Here is a 14,047-nt window from a genome sequence, read left to right on the forward strand (position 1 = left end):
CAAATTCACACATATTTGGTTTAATTTTTTTTTGCTAAAAACACATCTCACTCACCGTAAAATGTACAGCATACATGTAACACTGTTAGAAAGCCGGCACTTTTTACATTTTTATGTCTTTATGCTTCACTGGTCGTTTTGTCATCAAGCGTTGAGATTTGGCATTTCAGCAGTACCTGAACGCACCATAGTTGTGTGGTCCGAGATGCAAAACCTCAAAACTTGCAGCAGGGTGAATTATCATTCATCCATCCATCTTCTATGCCGTTTATCCTCACTAGGGCCGTGGATATGCTGGAGCCTATCCCAGCTGACTTCAGGCGAGAGGTGGGGTACACCCTGAACTGATCACCAGCCATTACCGGTGAATACCTATACGTGTTATACTTTAAATATGTTTAATAAGATTGTGAGGCATATTTGAGGATCGTGTCCATGAGTAGACAATGGCAGTTGAATAGGGAAGTGGAGTTCTGGAGCAGAGTCTAATGCAATAATTACAACAGTCACTTAAATGTTGATCCAGAATCGGAAGAGACCATCAGTGCCAAGCAGGAGGGTTTGGAGGGCGGAGCGAGCTTTGTGTCAAAAATAGACATTTTTATGGGTGTGACAATTACTCAAGGTTCTTCGTCATTCACTGGTGGTCCCAGAGCGTAACCCCATGAACAGTACACATATTGAAGTGTACTCATGGACGTATTACACTTGAGAGACCATGTGTCCCAATCTTTTGTCAGTATAGTGTGTATAGAGTTGACATCCAAGGTATTTTTGGAGTTATTTTAAAGAAGTTTGTCTGGTTATATTTAAAAGTATGTAATTTTCTGAGTACAGTGGTTCTGCAAACTAATGGGGTGGGGTTGCAGGGACCATTGTATGGACACATGACAAACCGGGCCATCAAAACGGAATTTGCACAAGGTACGCCAAACCAATAAAATGGTTTATTATTCTTTCATGCGTCCACGTTTCATCACGAGATCACCATAATAGAAATCATATCTGACAGTTATGTTGCAAGGCTGCTGCTTCTGACCCAAATGTTTTCTGTCAACTTAATTATGGCAACACAGTGTGCACTTAGACACACGAGCAGGTATGTGTTTGAAGTGTGTTCACTGTCTCTAATTGACATTTACCTCGAAGAAATCCATCCGGGAAAAGATGTCATCTTTGATGTGACATGACAGTTGCCTTCTTCAAATGTGACAGACGAAAGAGTCTTCTGTAAACATGTGCTCTCACTCTCAAGCCACAGGATAACATGGAAAAGTGTAGATACAGTAAATTAGAAACTAGGCATTCAGGCTGTTGTGTTGCCATGGCAGTAACACAAACATTTACCGTACTCTATTGTTTGATTAACAGATTGTTACTGTAACACCAAAAAGGTTATGTCCCAAAGGTTACCATTATGGTTATGGTTTATTTGCTTCAAATATGTTCAACAAGTTATTTTAAAAAATATCACACATTTACCCTTATAAAATTACAAATGTTCAAAAAGCACTAGAAAGAAGCAGTGCTTATTTGATCCTTCCCGTTCTCCATAGCTCAGCAACTACTTGCTCACTTTGTGCATTTAAATAGCCTAATAGGGAGGGGGGGAAAGTGTGAAAGTGCCCCCTTAGTGATTTCTTTTTTTTTTTTTTTTTTTGCATGTTTGTCACCCTTAAATGTTTCAGCTCACCAAATTTAAATATTAGTCAATGACATCACAACTGAACACGAAATGCAGTTTTTAAATTAAACTTTTTATTATTAAGAGAGGGAAGAAAATCCACAGCTACATGGCCCTGTGTGAAAAAGTGATTACCCCCTAAACCTAATAACTGGTTGGGCCACCCTTAGCAGCAACAACTGCAATCAAGCATTTGCCATAACTTGCAATGAGTCTCTTACAGCGCTGTGGAGGAATTTTGGTCCATCTTTGCAGAATTGTTGTAATTCAGCCACATCGGAAGGTTTTCCAGCATGAACCGCCTTTTTACGGTCAATAGGACAATAGGATTCAGGTCAGGACTTTGACTCCAAAGTCTTTGTTTTTCTTCGGCCATTCAGAGGTGGACTTGCTGGTGTGTTTTGGACCATTGTCCTGCTGCAGAACCCAATTTTGTTTCAGGTCGAGGTCCCCAAGAGATGGCCAGACATTCTCCTTCAAGATTTTTTGGCAGACAGCAGAATTCATGGTTACATTTATCACAGCAAGTCTTCCAGGTCCTGAAGCAGCAAAACAGCCGCGGACCATCACACTACCACCACCATATTTTACTGTAGGTATAATGTTATTTTTCCTGAAATGCGGCGTTACTTTTATGGCAGATATAATGGGACACACACCTTCCAAAAAGTTCAACTTTTGTCTTGTCAGGCCACAGAGTATTTTCCTAAAAGTCTTGGGGATCATCAAGATGTTTTCTGGCAAAATTGAGACCAGCCTTGATGTTCTTTTTGTTCAGCAGTGGTTTTGGTCTTGGAACTCTGCCATGCAGGCCGTTTTTGCCCAGTGTCTTTCTTATGGGGAGTCATGAACACTGACCTTAACTGAGGCCTTTAACAGGGGGGAAATCACTTTTTCCCCACAGGGCCATGTAGGTTGGGATTGAAACAAGTTTCATTTAAGAACTTCATTTTGTGTAATATACTAATATATCAATTTGTTTGAGGATCTGAGACATTTAAGTGTGACAAATATGCAAAACACACCTTTAAAAAACACCTTATATTATACATAAAGCACTATAATTCAAAACACCGTCAATAATGTATCTAAGTAAAATGTCGAATAAGCCTCACTGTGTCAATATACGTAGTGGTGTGCCGTCTTACATGACATTTTACATGTGTACTTCCTATTCCAATCGTGGCCTGTGATATCTGGCACTGTATACAAAATAGATGGGCGCAGTAGAAGATGCCTTATTAGAAAACGTATAAGAAATATCAGTGGCTGTCTGCATTCTTCAGCATGCGGCCCACAGTGGAAAATGTTTGGACACCTCTGGTTTACACCATATGTAAACTCTGAACACTCCTGTAAATACTCCAGAATGGGGCATACAGTATCTATTGCCAGGTGTGGGAGAAAGTCAGTTTTTTGCAAGTCTCAAGTCTTTAATCTCCAAGTCACAAGTCAAGGCTCAAGTAAAAGCATGCAAGTCCAAGCCAAGTCTCAAGACAAGACAAGTCGAGCGAAGTCCTAAGTCAAACGCTAGAAATTGTAGTGTTTACCAAATGAAATTCCATTTTAACAATGTAACTGTATTAATTTGGCAATTACAATGACTGCAAATCTCTGTTATTTTCAAGTCATCTTATTGAAATTGTAAGTCTTTGACATTGTCACGTCCAGTCCAACGTTAAATGTGACTCGAGTCCACACCTCTTGATATTGCAATACAATGCTATGCAAATTAAATACTATGGCCAGTACTTCACCCTAGTATGGATATACATTCATGGGTGAAAAAGACAGATTGCATTTACACATTTCGCTGGTCTATAAAGAAAAAGGTTGACTGACTCATGACAAACTGCAGACCATCTGTGTCTTGCAGGGCATGTGTAAACAGCGCCCTATGGTGGCCAAACGTGATCACGTCCAAAATAATTTTACATGGCGTTTTGCAAGAAGTGGGTCTACTTTCCTCTTTGGACAATGCCATTTAGTTCCAAGTACATCAAATCTATTGATAGGTTTTCAAGCCTCCATCCAATATGATAGGAGGCCCAAAGTAACACTTTAGAGTTGACTATTCTCAGATAATTCACATAGATTCCTTTGAAAACTTGTTCAAGTCAAGTATTTTCAAAACGTAGAAATGAAAAAATGACAGAAGCAGCGTCCTTTTATGTTGTTCTTTATTACACATTAAATAGGAGTGGTGGGATTCATGGCACAAAAAAAAAGACGCAATTTAGATCAGATCACCACTGAACATGTTGCAAAGTGGCCTTTCATTCACTTCCCTAACCTTGCTACAGTCACACACTAGTCATACACAGCGAGAAAAACTCCATTAAAGCAACATTCTCTTGACACGCGCACACGCACACCAATGAAATGAAGCACAATTTACAAAATATGCACCTTTCAGTATGACAAATATACAAAGGTTGCTAAAATACGCTCACGGTTTAAGTGATTGAGGTGAGAAAATCAACAGTTGGCACGCATTAGGGATGAAAAAACGTTTTGTTTTTGTTTTTAAACAGGCATGGTAAAAGACAAACTCAACACCCCTTCCAAAATGTTGTGTAGGGCGACCCCTGGTGGTCAGAACTCTTAACCGTCTGACGTCACATTTAACCAGCGAAACACTGATTAGAAAAGTGTTTAGAAGTCCGTCATCGGAATTGTACAGTATTTACTGTTCTCTACTTCTTGAACAAAAACAATTCTGGAAGAAAAACATTGTTTCATAATGAATGTACATAACAGCATCCGCTGTATTTTTGAGCACATTCAGCCAATCTACAATTGGCTGATCATACCTTGCACAAAGCATCTAATGCAAATGGAAGGTCAGGTGAGGTTCCTCCCTAAGGAGGAATCAGCCGGGATCTAACAAAGAGAGCAAGAGGCAAGTTTGGACTTTTAATCATTTCAGGCAATCTTGCCGATTTGTGCCTCATTAAGACGATGGACTACTTTGTCAATTCTTCTGCTGGATGATTTCAGACCAAAGGCAGTCTTCTACATCACCGCAACACTTGAAAAAATTAAATACTAAAAAAAATCCCAAACAAAAAAATCTGCTTAGAGACCCTATGAAAAAAACAGCACCTAAGAAGGAAACATCTTATTGACTGCCACTAGCATGCCTGGTCACTTCACGTCACTGACATGCTTTAGGCCTGTGAGGCCCTTCTGTGCTACACATGGGTAACCTCTGCCTTTCACTACCTGTAACAAAAAGGTCAACATGTCATTGTGAGAAGAATCACAGAATCCTGCATTAAAGCATAAAGAATTACAGAAAATATGAAGCACGGTGTTCTTCTGTGGACGTGTGAATCCCTGCAAACAGCACTGGTCTTACGGGTCGTATCATTAGTCATGAACAAACAATGGTGGATTTCACTCTCAAAAGGCAAACATTCATTACTGAAGACTTGATCAACTGGACTGTTGTTGACTTGGGTCTACAGTCACATCAACAGAGGCAGTTTGCTACACACGTCATCTGACACACAATGCACGGCACAAGAAAAAAAAAAAAGTAGGCAAAGCGAGATCGCTCTGCACACTATACAAAGATGTGACAAATGAATGAATAGCTATTTAAAGTTGTTAAAAACGTTTGGAGAAGAGTAAAGAATTTCATGCATACATATCAGTGACAAACATTTCTCCTTGAGGTCATTACACTTGGATTACTCTTACTCATTATGTATATGAGGTTGTTTTTTTTTCCCTTTGGCATCACATAATTGAAAGGTCATTACATAACCTTTTGCCAAAGGACCGTCACAGAAAAGTTTGTCAGGCATGAATTGTGATGTACTGTAGTTAAGAACAACTTGGGGGAAGAAAAAAAAAAAATCAACTAAAATCAACACCACCCAGCAAAATCTAAACAAGGCTGACAAACCAATGCATGTGAGCAACTGGCACAAAAGAAAATAAAGCTTATTGGTGTCCAAGTAGCAAATAATATGAAGGCAGACAAACTGGGTCAAGTTTAGTATTTGTTACAGTGGGTACTGAGAAAGAGGCTAATAATTTAGTGTAATGTACAAAATTTATTACTTTCTGTTCAACATAGTTTTTTCTTTGTTTTAAGTCTGTCTGGATAAGGACTGATTATTCACATGACTGTACACTTTGTCTTGGACTTCTTTTTCTTTTTTTTGCCCTCCTTGCTCATCTTCTCCTTATGCTTGCGGATTTCTCGAACTAACGTGTAAAAGGCATCATCCACTCCCTGCAAGAACAATGGAAAGAATGTGGGTTACTGATGCGCCATCACAAAAACTCAACTTCTCTGATGCCAACACAGAAAGTAGCTGCAGTTACTTGAGAGGAAGCTTTGTCCCATTTCAATAAATACATGAAAATTTTAAAGGGATAGTTGGGATTTTTTGACGTGAAGTTGTAAGACATCCCCATCAGCAGTGTAGTACACCAACAGCGACTGACCCCCCCACTCGTCTCCTAAGTCCAGTTCTGGTCGGATTTGGGTGATGAAGAACACAGTTCCAGGTAGTCACTGGGGTTAGACAAGTAAAGAGTTTGGCTTCTCAAAACAATGCGTTTAAAAGAGTAATACATTTGCATCACAAAAATGCTCCCTCGAAAAAAAAAAATAAATCACCTTATAAATTGCTCGGCATTACATTTGTCTCCCGCCGTACCCCTGCGCACTGTCGGCTGTTGATGGACTACATTGCTGATGGGGATGTCATACAACGTCATGCCAAAAAATCCGAACTATCCCTTTAACTGCTTGGCAACTATGTTGGTTTTCTGCAGCTTCTAATGAAACAGAATGAGACATTTCTGCTGATTTCCCAAAAGCTAATTTCATTCATTCATTCAAAACGTCAATGTAAGTGCAGATACTTTACAGTGAGAAACAAACTGTATGTTGCAATAAATGTGGCCTTGGATGTGCCACAGAGGAGAGAAAAAAAGAGGAATTACAAAAAAGGAATTTGTGTCAGAAGGGCAAAGTCACAAAAACCTCCACTCACAAGACATTTGCCAACTTATCATATCCACATCACACCTCCCTATTTACTCCTACATTCAGTATGATCTCCATTCATCACCCACGCTGGCTTATGAGCCCAAACACCTTTCAGCATGTTGATTCCAGCTGACTGATACACTTTCACACTAGTACCTTGGCCAGAAACTAGGCACAGTGAGAGAGGCACTGTGCTTTGGCCGCATTTTTAAAAAGGAGGGCAGCAGCGTATAATATACAATCAAATTAATATTAATATATGCTCGTATAAATGATTTCCAAAACATGGCAGCATTATAATTGCTGCTCTGTGCCTTTATGAGGAAATGTAACCGCCAATGTAAAAGGCATTAAATGGAAGCATCATATTTATGCAACTTCGGAACAGAAAGACTATTTCTGGACTAACAATCATTACACTGACCTTCACCTGCAGAGAAATGAGGCAAAACCAAAAACAGATGCAATGGAAAAATGCTGCAATCACAAACACTGTTGGATCAAAAACAACTTCAAAAGAAAAATGTTACAAATGCAAAAAAAAACAAAAAAAAAACACACGAACCCCTAAAACACATGCGTGACATGCAATGATGCAAGTTCACGGAAAAAAACCTAAGTTAGCCACTAGGAAGTTAGACAGGCTACCCGCCCTGAAGAATGTCCTTTAAAAGACCTATGATACATTACTTTATAATATTATAAAGCAACCAATTTTTACAATCAAGTGTTTAACAAAGTACCTTTTCATTCCGCCTAATTTCTTCTGGGCATCCAGCTCATGTATTTAGTAGCCTGGCTAACTTTCGTTGGAGCATTTCTGTGATGCGTTTTGGGGATTTGTGCGCGTTTTTGGCATTTGCAGCATTTTTTTTTTGCATTTACTTTTGATCCTGCAGAGTCTGGGTGTGCAAACATTGCAGCTTTTTTTGCGTGTGTTTATTGGTGTGTGCTTTTGGTTTTAGATCTTTTCTGAATTTGGAGCCTTTGAATGTTGATGAGCGTTTGGCCCTGCTGGCCACCATACATTTTAATTTTGTATCATCGTATAAATTCGGCAGCCACATTAAGGACATCTGCAAAATCTCGTAGGAACTAATACATAATCAGCATTTTTTTTCAATCTGCATTTACAAAAATAGGCAAAAGTAATAATTTATCAATGTTTTTGCAATGTGTGATTGCAGTTGTCAAACTGAACTGGATCATACTGAGAGGTGTCTAATATTTAGTTTGGAAAAATGTGACTATCACACCATCCGTGAACATATTGTTAAATCATTACCACTGTCAGGGTCAGTTATCTCTGTAAATGCTGATGTTTTACACAGCTCTGGCCAGACATTAGATTGTGGACTTGTACCTAATGTTGTGGCCAGTGAGTGTGCAGAATGTTTGGAAAACTAGTGTGCCCCAGATTGGACCAAGAGTATATGAGCGTGAAAGAAGAGCAGTTAAATGAGCAAATAAAATCAACAATACCAAGTCAGAGTGACACCAACTTTAAATTATAATGAATCACAAAGACACACAGAAGCAGACAGAAATCATCCGTTGACTGCTGTTAGCATCTCACCACAGCCCCAGCAGAAACCAGCAGGTTAGCTTGGAGAATCCAACACCCTCTTTGTTCCCAGCTTTAGTCCCCAGAATCCACTTTGAGCATACATTAACACAGAGTTGGTGGGGTGGGGGGCCAAGGGTGCGTACACTTACCCCTTTCACATCACAACACACTTTTTAAGCTTGACACAGCGTGGCGTCTTTTCCTCCTTGCTGAGCTTATTGAGGCGGTACTGCCTGATCTCCCGTACCAGGGTGTAAAAGGCATCTTCCACTCTCTGCAGCGTGAGACACAACTTCCCTCAATGGTGAGGAATACAAGGGAGCGCAGCACATTGTTGGGCTCCAAGTCAAACAGCTTACAGACAGAGGTGCAAAGCAGACCAGTGGGTTCACCAGCAAACAACTGGTCTGCTGAGTCAACAGCCGACTCAAGATCCACCCTATTTGTCTTTACTGTCACTAACTTACCTCCTGGGGTTTTGTGAAGTCCTTTTTCTGGGCTGTCTTGAATTTGATATCTTTTGTGCATCTATGAACAATTACCAAACCTTTTCCAAATAATGCATTTACACAAAAGACATCTATTATTGAATATGAATATCAAATTTCAACATAACTAACATCTTGTTATGTTATTCTAATTTCTTTTAGTACAGAATATTGTGAAAAACAGATACACGAAAAGTTCAGCAGCAGCACCTTGTGGGAAGAGGAGCACTGGTACACTTGGGTAAAAGCAGGTTATTCTAACGGAAAAATTAAATCATTGTGATGATTATTTCCCCAAACTGGAACAATCAGCAATTCACCCCATGTCAGAGAAACCAAGCAAGGAAGTGGACCGCTGCACCAGCTAGACAGCCATAGAAGGCCCCAATCACAACACTCACCACATCATTTGACAAAAACCAACAAGACTGCAGAAAACATCCCAAAACACAATCATGGTAACTACAATCAATAACCCCAGTCCTCTTCCTAGAAGAATTACTGGTAGCCTTTAGTTACAAGTACAGATATGCAGGTGGCCCAGAAGAAGTAATCTCACATATTCATGGCACAGTCACATGCAATAATGAGAGTATCTCCTGAGAAATTAACTTTCAATTAACCAGAGGACTGATTTACTAACGGCACATTTACAAGCAGTGTTGATGTTTTTAAAAAAAGCCACACAAACACAGAGCACCACATGATACAAGAAATTAAAAGGAAAACTGCACTTTTTTTTTTAATTTTGCCCGTCATCCACTATTCCTATGTGACACATGAACACACCTCTTTGTCTTTTGTGTGCGTTCAAAAGATATAAAAACAAATCAAGAGGCAGATAATTAATGCACGTAATGGGACACACATATTCCCGTCTCGAAAGACCGCTATTAAAACACCTTCAACAACATTTTATCGCTTTATTACAGTAGCTTGGTCATTTTAAGCATTATCGAAACTTCCTTCCTGGGTGCATCGATTTGACATGGCACCAAAGAAAAGAACGCTCCAGTTAGCGTTAACTTTTCCAAACTCAAAAACAAAAACGCCTCATTTTAGCCATTTTTTATATCTTCAGAATGCACAGAAAAAGAACGACGTGTGTGTTTATGTGCCACATAAGGATCGTGGATGATAGGCGATTTTTTATTTATTTTTTTTTTTAAGTGCAGTTTTCCTTTAAAGATGCACTGACAAGGCGAAGCGCTGGGAGTAGACTGTGTGTCAGTGTGTCTGATTCTGGTTGAACTCATACCTGTCTGGTTTTGGCTGAGGTCTCAATGAAGGGAATGCCGTAGCTGCGCGCTAAGTCCTGAGCCTGTTTGGTGTCCACTGTCCGGGACGGGAGGTCACACTTGTTACCCACCAGCACCATTGGGACGTCCTCAGAGTCCTTCACCCGCTTTATCTGTTCTCTGTACATGGACAGAGACATTTAATTTAGACTTCAATTAAGATGTGGTCCAATTGAAAGTCAGATAAATGTCATAGGTGTGCAACAATCAAGATTTCTATACAGATTCAAATTATATCCATTCCATATCCAGTGTAGAGTGGCAACATCATGACTATTAAAAAGGTTGGCCTTTGCACCGGGGCCACCTCCTGACTCACCTGTAGTGGTGAATGTCCTCAAAGGACTTGGTGTTGTTGATGGCAAAAACACAGAGAAAGCCCTCCCCTGTTCTCATATACTGATCTCTCATGGCGCTGTACTCCTCCTGACCTGCAGTGTCCAGGATGTCCAGCAGACATGTCTCCCCATCAATCACCACTTGCTTTCTGTAAGAGTCCTGAAAGAGGAGGCGGACAGAAAAGCTATCAAGAGTGCGTCCAAATATCAGCTTCATGAGTAACAAAAAAGACATTTGTTGGGAATGGTGGCAAAATGTACCACAGTTACACTAATAAGCGTAAATAAACATGTTGGTTTTGAAGACATTTCTTGCGTGAATCTGTCAGTCTTCTCAATTCTGCCAGCTCTCTTTCGCTCGGCCTATAAAAGGTTCTATGAACTGCACGGAGCACTAAGTGACCACAGAAAACACGTGAAATGACCAGGACAAAGATTCTGCGCCATTCTGATTATTGATATGTCTGCTAGGAAGCTAAAAATTGACTTGAGTGTATAAAGATTGACAAATTCGTATCGTTATTGGTGCTATTTATAACATTCCTGTTGGAAATGAATTAGCAAAGTGTGCACAAACATAAAACAGTCTTAAGAGCATGTTTCATTAGTCACAGGCAACACTTAACACTGGCTGTAGGCCACACGTGCACACGCACGCAACACACACACACCATACAAGAATAATTATTTGATGAGTGCGTGTGAGTCAGCAGCGAGCTTATTAAATGTGCAGATCTAATCTACACAGCATTAATAATTAACTTGCACCTGATCTCTCTAAATATGCTAAGGTGCTAAGAAAGCAGACAAGGAAATTAAAACCTGCTTGGTGTCTTAACACTTAAACTTGAAGAACGCGTTGGACCCACTCTTACAAAGGAATCTCCTTGCTCTGACCCCATACCAAAATACACATCACAATGTGCAGACAGGCATGCAATACAAAAGTGAAATATTCACATACTGACACACATAGCATTGATGAACGCATACATACCTCAATGGTGGGGTCATATTCATCCACAAAATGGTTCTGGATGAGCTGAATAGTAAGTGCACTCTTGCCAACGCCACCAGCTCCCACCACAACCAGCTTATATTCTGTCATGATTCACCTGTGGCACCAAAAGAAAGCACATCATTAGACATTGAAGGCCATAATCCAGTTCAGTTCCTCCATGCACTATTGGGCTATGTTCACACTGCCGGGTATGATTCCCAAATCGGATTTTTTTGTTTACATCCAATTTATGTGGTCGTTCACATTACAAAAAAAAGTGTGACTTGTTAATGTGAATACAAAGAAAGTGACGTGCATGCGCAAAAGCACAACGTCACACGCATTTCCGTGTGTTTGCAGGAGTAAAGATTGCTGCAGTGTGTGCTCGAGTGATGTGCGATACCACTGATTTCATTTCCAATCAGATACTGGGTAAAATTCAGGCTGGTATCAGTGATACCAACCCTATACTTTGCGCAAATACACCTAATGTGTCTGGTAAATTTTTTAAAAGTCGTGTACACTAGTGCACAAATTGCTGAATGGGTTGCTACTTAGTTGGCACATTCTTCTAGCCGTACCTTTACGAGGTATTATGTGCAAGTCAGGCTGGCTAATGGAGAAAGCCTCATTATTTTAAGAAAAAGAATCCTATCGGTGGTGAAAATACAAAAATGTACTTACAAGTCTACAACATTACAAGTTCGCAGTAAATTCTGTAAGATATGTGAATGATTGTCAACTATGTATATTCTTGTCAAAGTGCTTTTTGAATGCAGCAAATTCATAATTGTGTTCTTTATCCTTAATCTTCATGGATGTCAATATTTTAGTAGCTCTGGAAACCCTGTTAGCGAAAAATCACATTTTATTATTAAAAAGAGACCATTAAGAGATATAATGCACTTATGAACAAATAGAAAGTATGTAAAAAAAAGAAAAATGTGACACAAATATAAGGTTTGGCTGGATTGAATTATATTCCACTCCAAAAAGTACTAAAATAGTAGTTTGTATATTATATATACTAAGTTGTGTGCTTCATGCTGCGTTTATATGCTTTTATTCTCACAGGACACCTCGATAATAGAAGTATATTTTAAACCTTAACAACTACATAAAAGGCACTATATTAGAAACATTAACATCTCAATGGCATGCAATGCATTTTACACAATACCAAAATACAACTACAACATTAAACACAACACTACTCTCTAACTACGTAAACAATACGGAGAATTAATATTTTTCTTCAAGGCATATGTTATGATGGCAGAGGGCACTCACCTCTAATGCTACAATTGTGACAAGAATACGATCTCCCCAGAGAGCACCACATTTCATTCTAAAAACCAAAATCGAGTGTGAAGGCTCAAAGGAATTCTTGAAATCTATACCGCTAGCCTGCAAGGTTGCCAGGTTGGTGTCGTGAAAACCTCAGAACCCTGTGAGCTAGGCTAGCTTTGGAGCTAACCGCGACCTTATAAAAGTAAAGAGACACTCGTTTGTCGAGTCATTTACCAAAAACAATTAGTTGACGCAATGTTGTTTACCTGTTATGCCTGAGCATCTGTGATATTCGTTGAATTAAAAGAGTGAAAAGTGCAAAGTTTAAAGCCGCCATTGACAAGCTAGCCAAAAGGGCTGCAGTGTAGGGCCGACATTCGGTTCCCAACTGGGCGTAGTTTTGCACTTACAATGAAAATACACACTACTTTTGAAACTAAACACAACCAAATACACACAGTTAACTACAAGTTATGGTGTCCGGTAATAAAACGTACAAGAGGCCAAATATGTAAATCGTGCACATTTGTGTTACCTTTAAACGAATGGAGTTCCGCGTCTCAAGTGGCGACCAAATGAGTCAAGCTTATCGTCCTCTGGTTTCACACGATGTCTGCATTTCCCAGTCCACAACCAAAGGCCCGCATTAAACCTGTCTGCTTCGTACCAGAACACGCAAAACAAGTGAACAAATTAATCGATTGAACTTTCCATTTGTTCCAGCGTCCGGTCTGGCTGCTCAGGTCCTGGCCTCCTTTGGCGAATATGGGCGGATACCGGGGCGCACTTTACCCACAAAGCATAGCTGGAGAGTCCATTTGGGCCATGTCGCTTATCACCATTCTACAGCGATAACAGCAAATCAAACGCTTTCATTCACCTGTATAGCCATACTAAGTTTATTTCATATATATTTTATATTAAAAAATGTGCACATGAGATATTTTATTGCCCGCGCTGAGCTTACTAATACTTGTTATTTTTTTTAGAAGGGCGTGTTCTATTTGTGTATTTATATTCATGCAAAGAGTATAGTAAGTATGTAGGTCACGTGGTGTTGGTTTCAGGACAATATGTCGCGCTGCTGCCTGCCGCAGAGTCAACAAAAGCTAGGGGGCGACTCCACTATATATAGGCTCTAAATATAACTGGAATGTCCCGGTTGGACGTCATTCCAAGGCAGGGAAGTGATTTGGCAATCCCTTGTCAGTTTTCCTGCGTATTTGCGAGGATCCCTCCTGCGCTCGCCATACGCATACGCATGTACATTAAACCACGCTGCTTTTCTGCCTTTTAGTTCAAAGAAAAGTGCACCTGTGGCATTTATTTATTTTGTGATGAATGATGACATTTCACTTTCGACTACATGGC

General features: G+C 39.8%; 1 protein-coding gene across 2 annotated transcripts; it reads right to left on the minus strand.

Moving 5' to 3' along the window:
- Positions 1 to 3,846: 3,846 nt before the first annotated feature.
- On the minus strand, positions 3,847 to 13,695 carry kras (v-Ki-ras2 Kirsten rat sarcoma viral oncogene homolog). 2 transcript variants are annotated; one of them, XM_054776992.1, is made up of 6 exons: positions 13,212 to 13,695; positions 11,384 to 11,501; positions 10,368 to 10,546; positions 10,009 to 10,168; positions 8,412 to 8,536; positions 3,847 to 5,930 (listed from the first exon to the last, which is right to left on the minus strand). In XM_054776992.1, exons 2-5 carry the CDS (start codon positions 11,492 to 11,494, stop codon positions 8,417 to 8,419), a joined length of 570 nt encoding a protein of 189 aa, XP_054632967.1. In that variant the 5' UTR covers positions 11,495 to 11,501; positions 13,212 to 13,695; the 3' UTR covers positions 3,847 to 5,930; positions 8,412 to 8,416. The 2 variants fall into 2 exon arrangements, with proteins under 2 accessions (XP_054632967.1, XP_054632968.1); XM_054776993.1 differs by lacking the exon at positions 8,412 to 8,536 and having other exon boundaries at positions 13,212 to 13,682.
- Between the last annotated feature and the right edge of the window lie 352 nt (positions 13,696 to 14,047).

The sequence above is a fragment of the Dunckerocampus dactyliophorus genome, chromosome 5 (genome assembly GCF_027744805.1).
Source record: "Dunckerocampus dactyliophorus isolate RoL2022-P2 chromosome 5, RoL_Ddac_1.1, whole genome shotgun sequence".
Classification (NCBI taxonomy): Eukaryota; Metazoa; Chordata; class Actinopteri; order Syngnathiformes; family Syngnathidae; genus Dunckerocampus; species Dunckerocampus dactyliophorus.

What these genes read in the sequence shown, in the direction of transcription:
- kras (XM_054776992.1), bottom strand. Translation starts at nt 11,494, where the DNA reads ATGACAGAATATAAGCTGGTTGTGGTGGGAGCTGGTGGCGTTGGCAAG. An exon ending in AATATGACCCCACCATTGAG is followed by an intron (nt 10,547 to 11,383) that starts GTATGTATGCGT and finishes CTCCTCTTTCAG; the next exon opens with GACTCTTACAGAAAGCAAGT. An exon ending in CCTCAGCCAAAACCAGACAG is followed by an intron (nt 8,537 to 10,008) that starts GTATGAGTTCAA and finishes CTCACGCTGCAG; the next exon opens with AGAGTGGAAGATGCCTTTTA.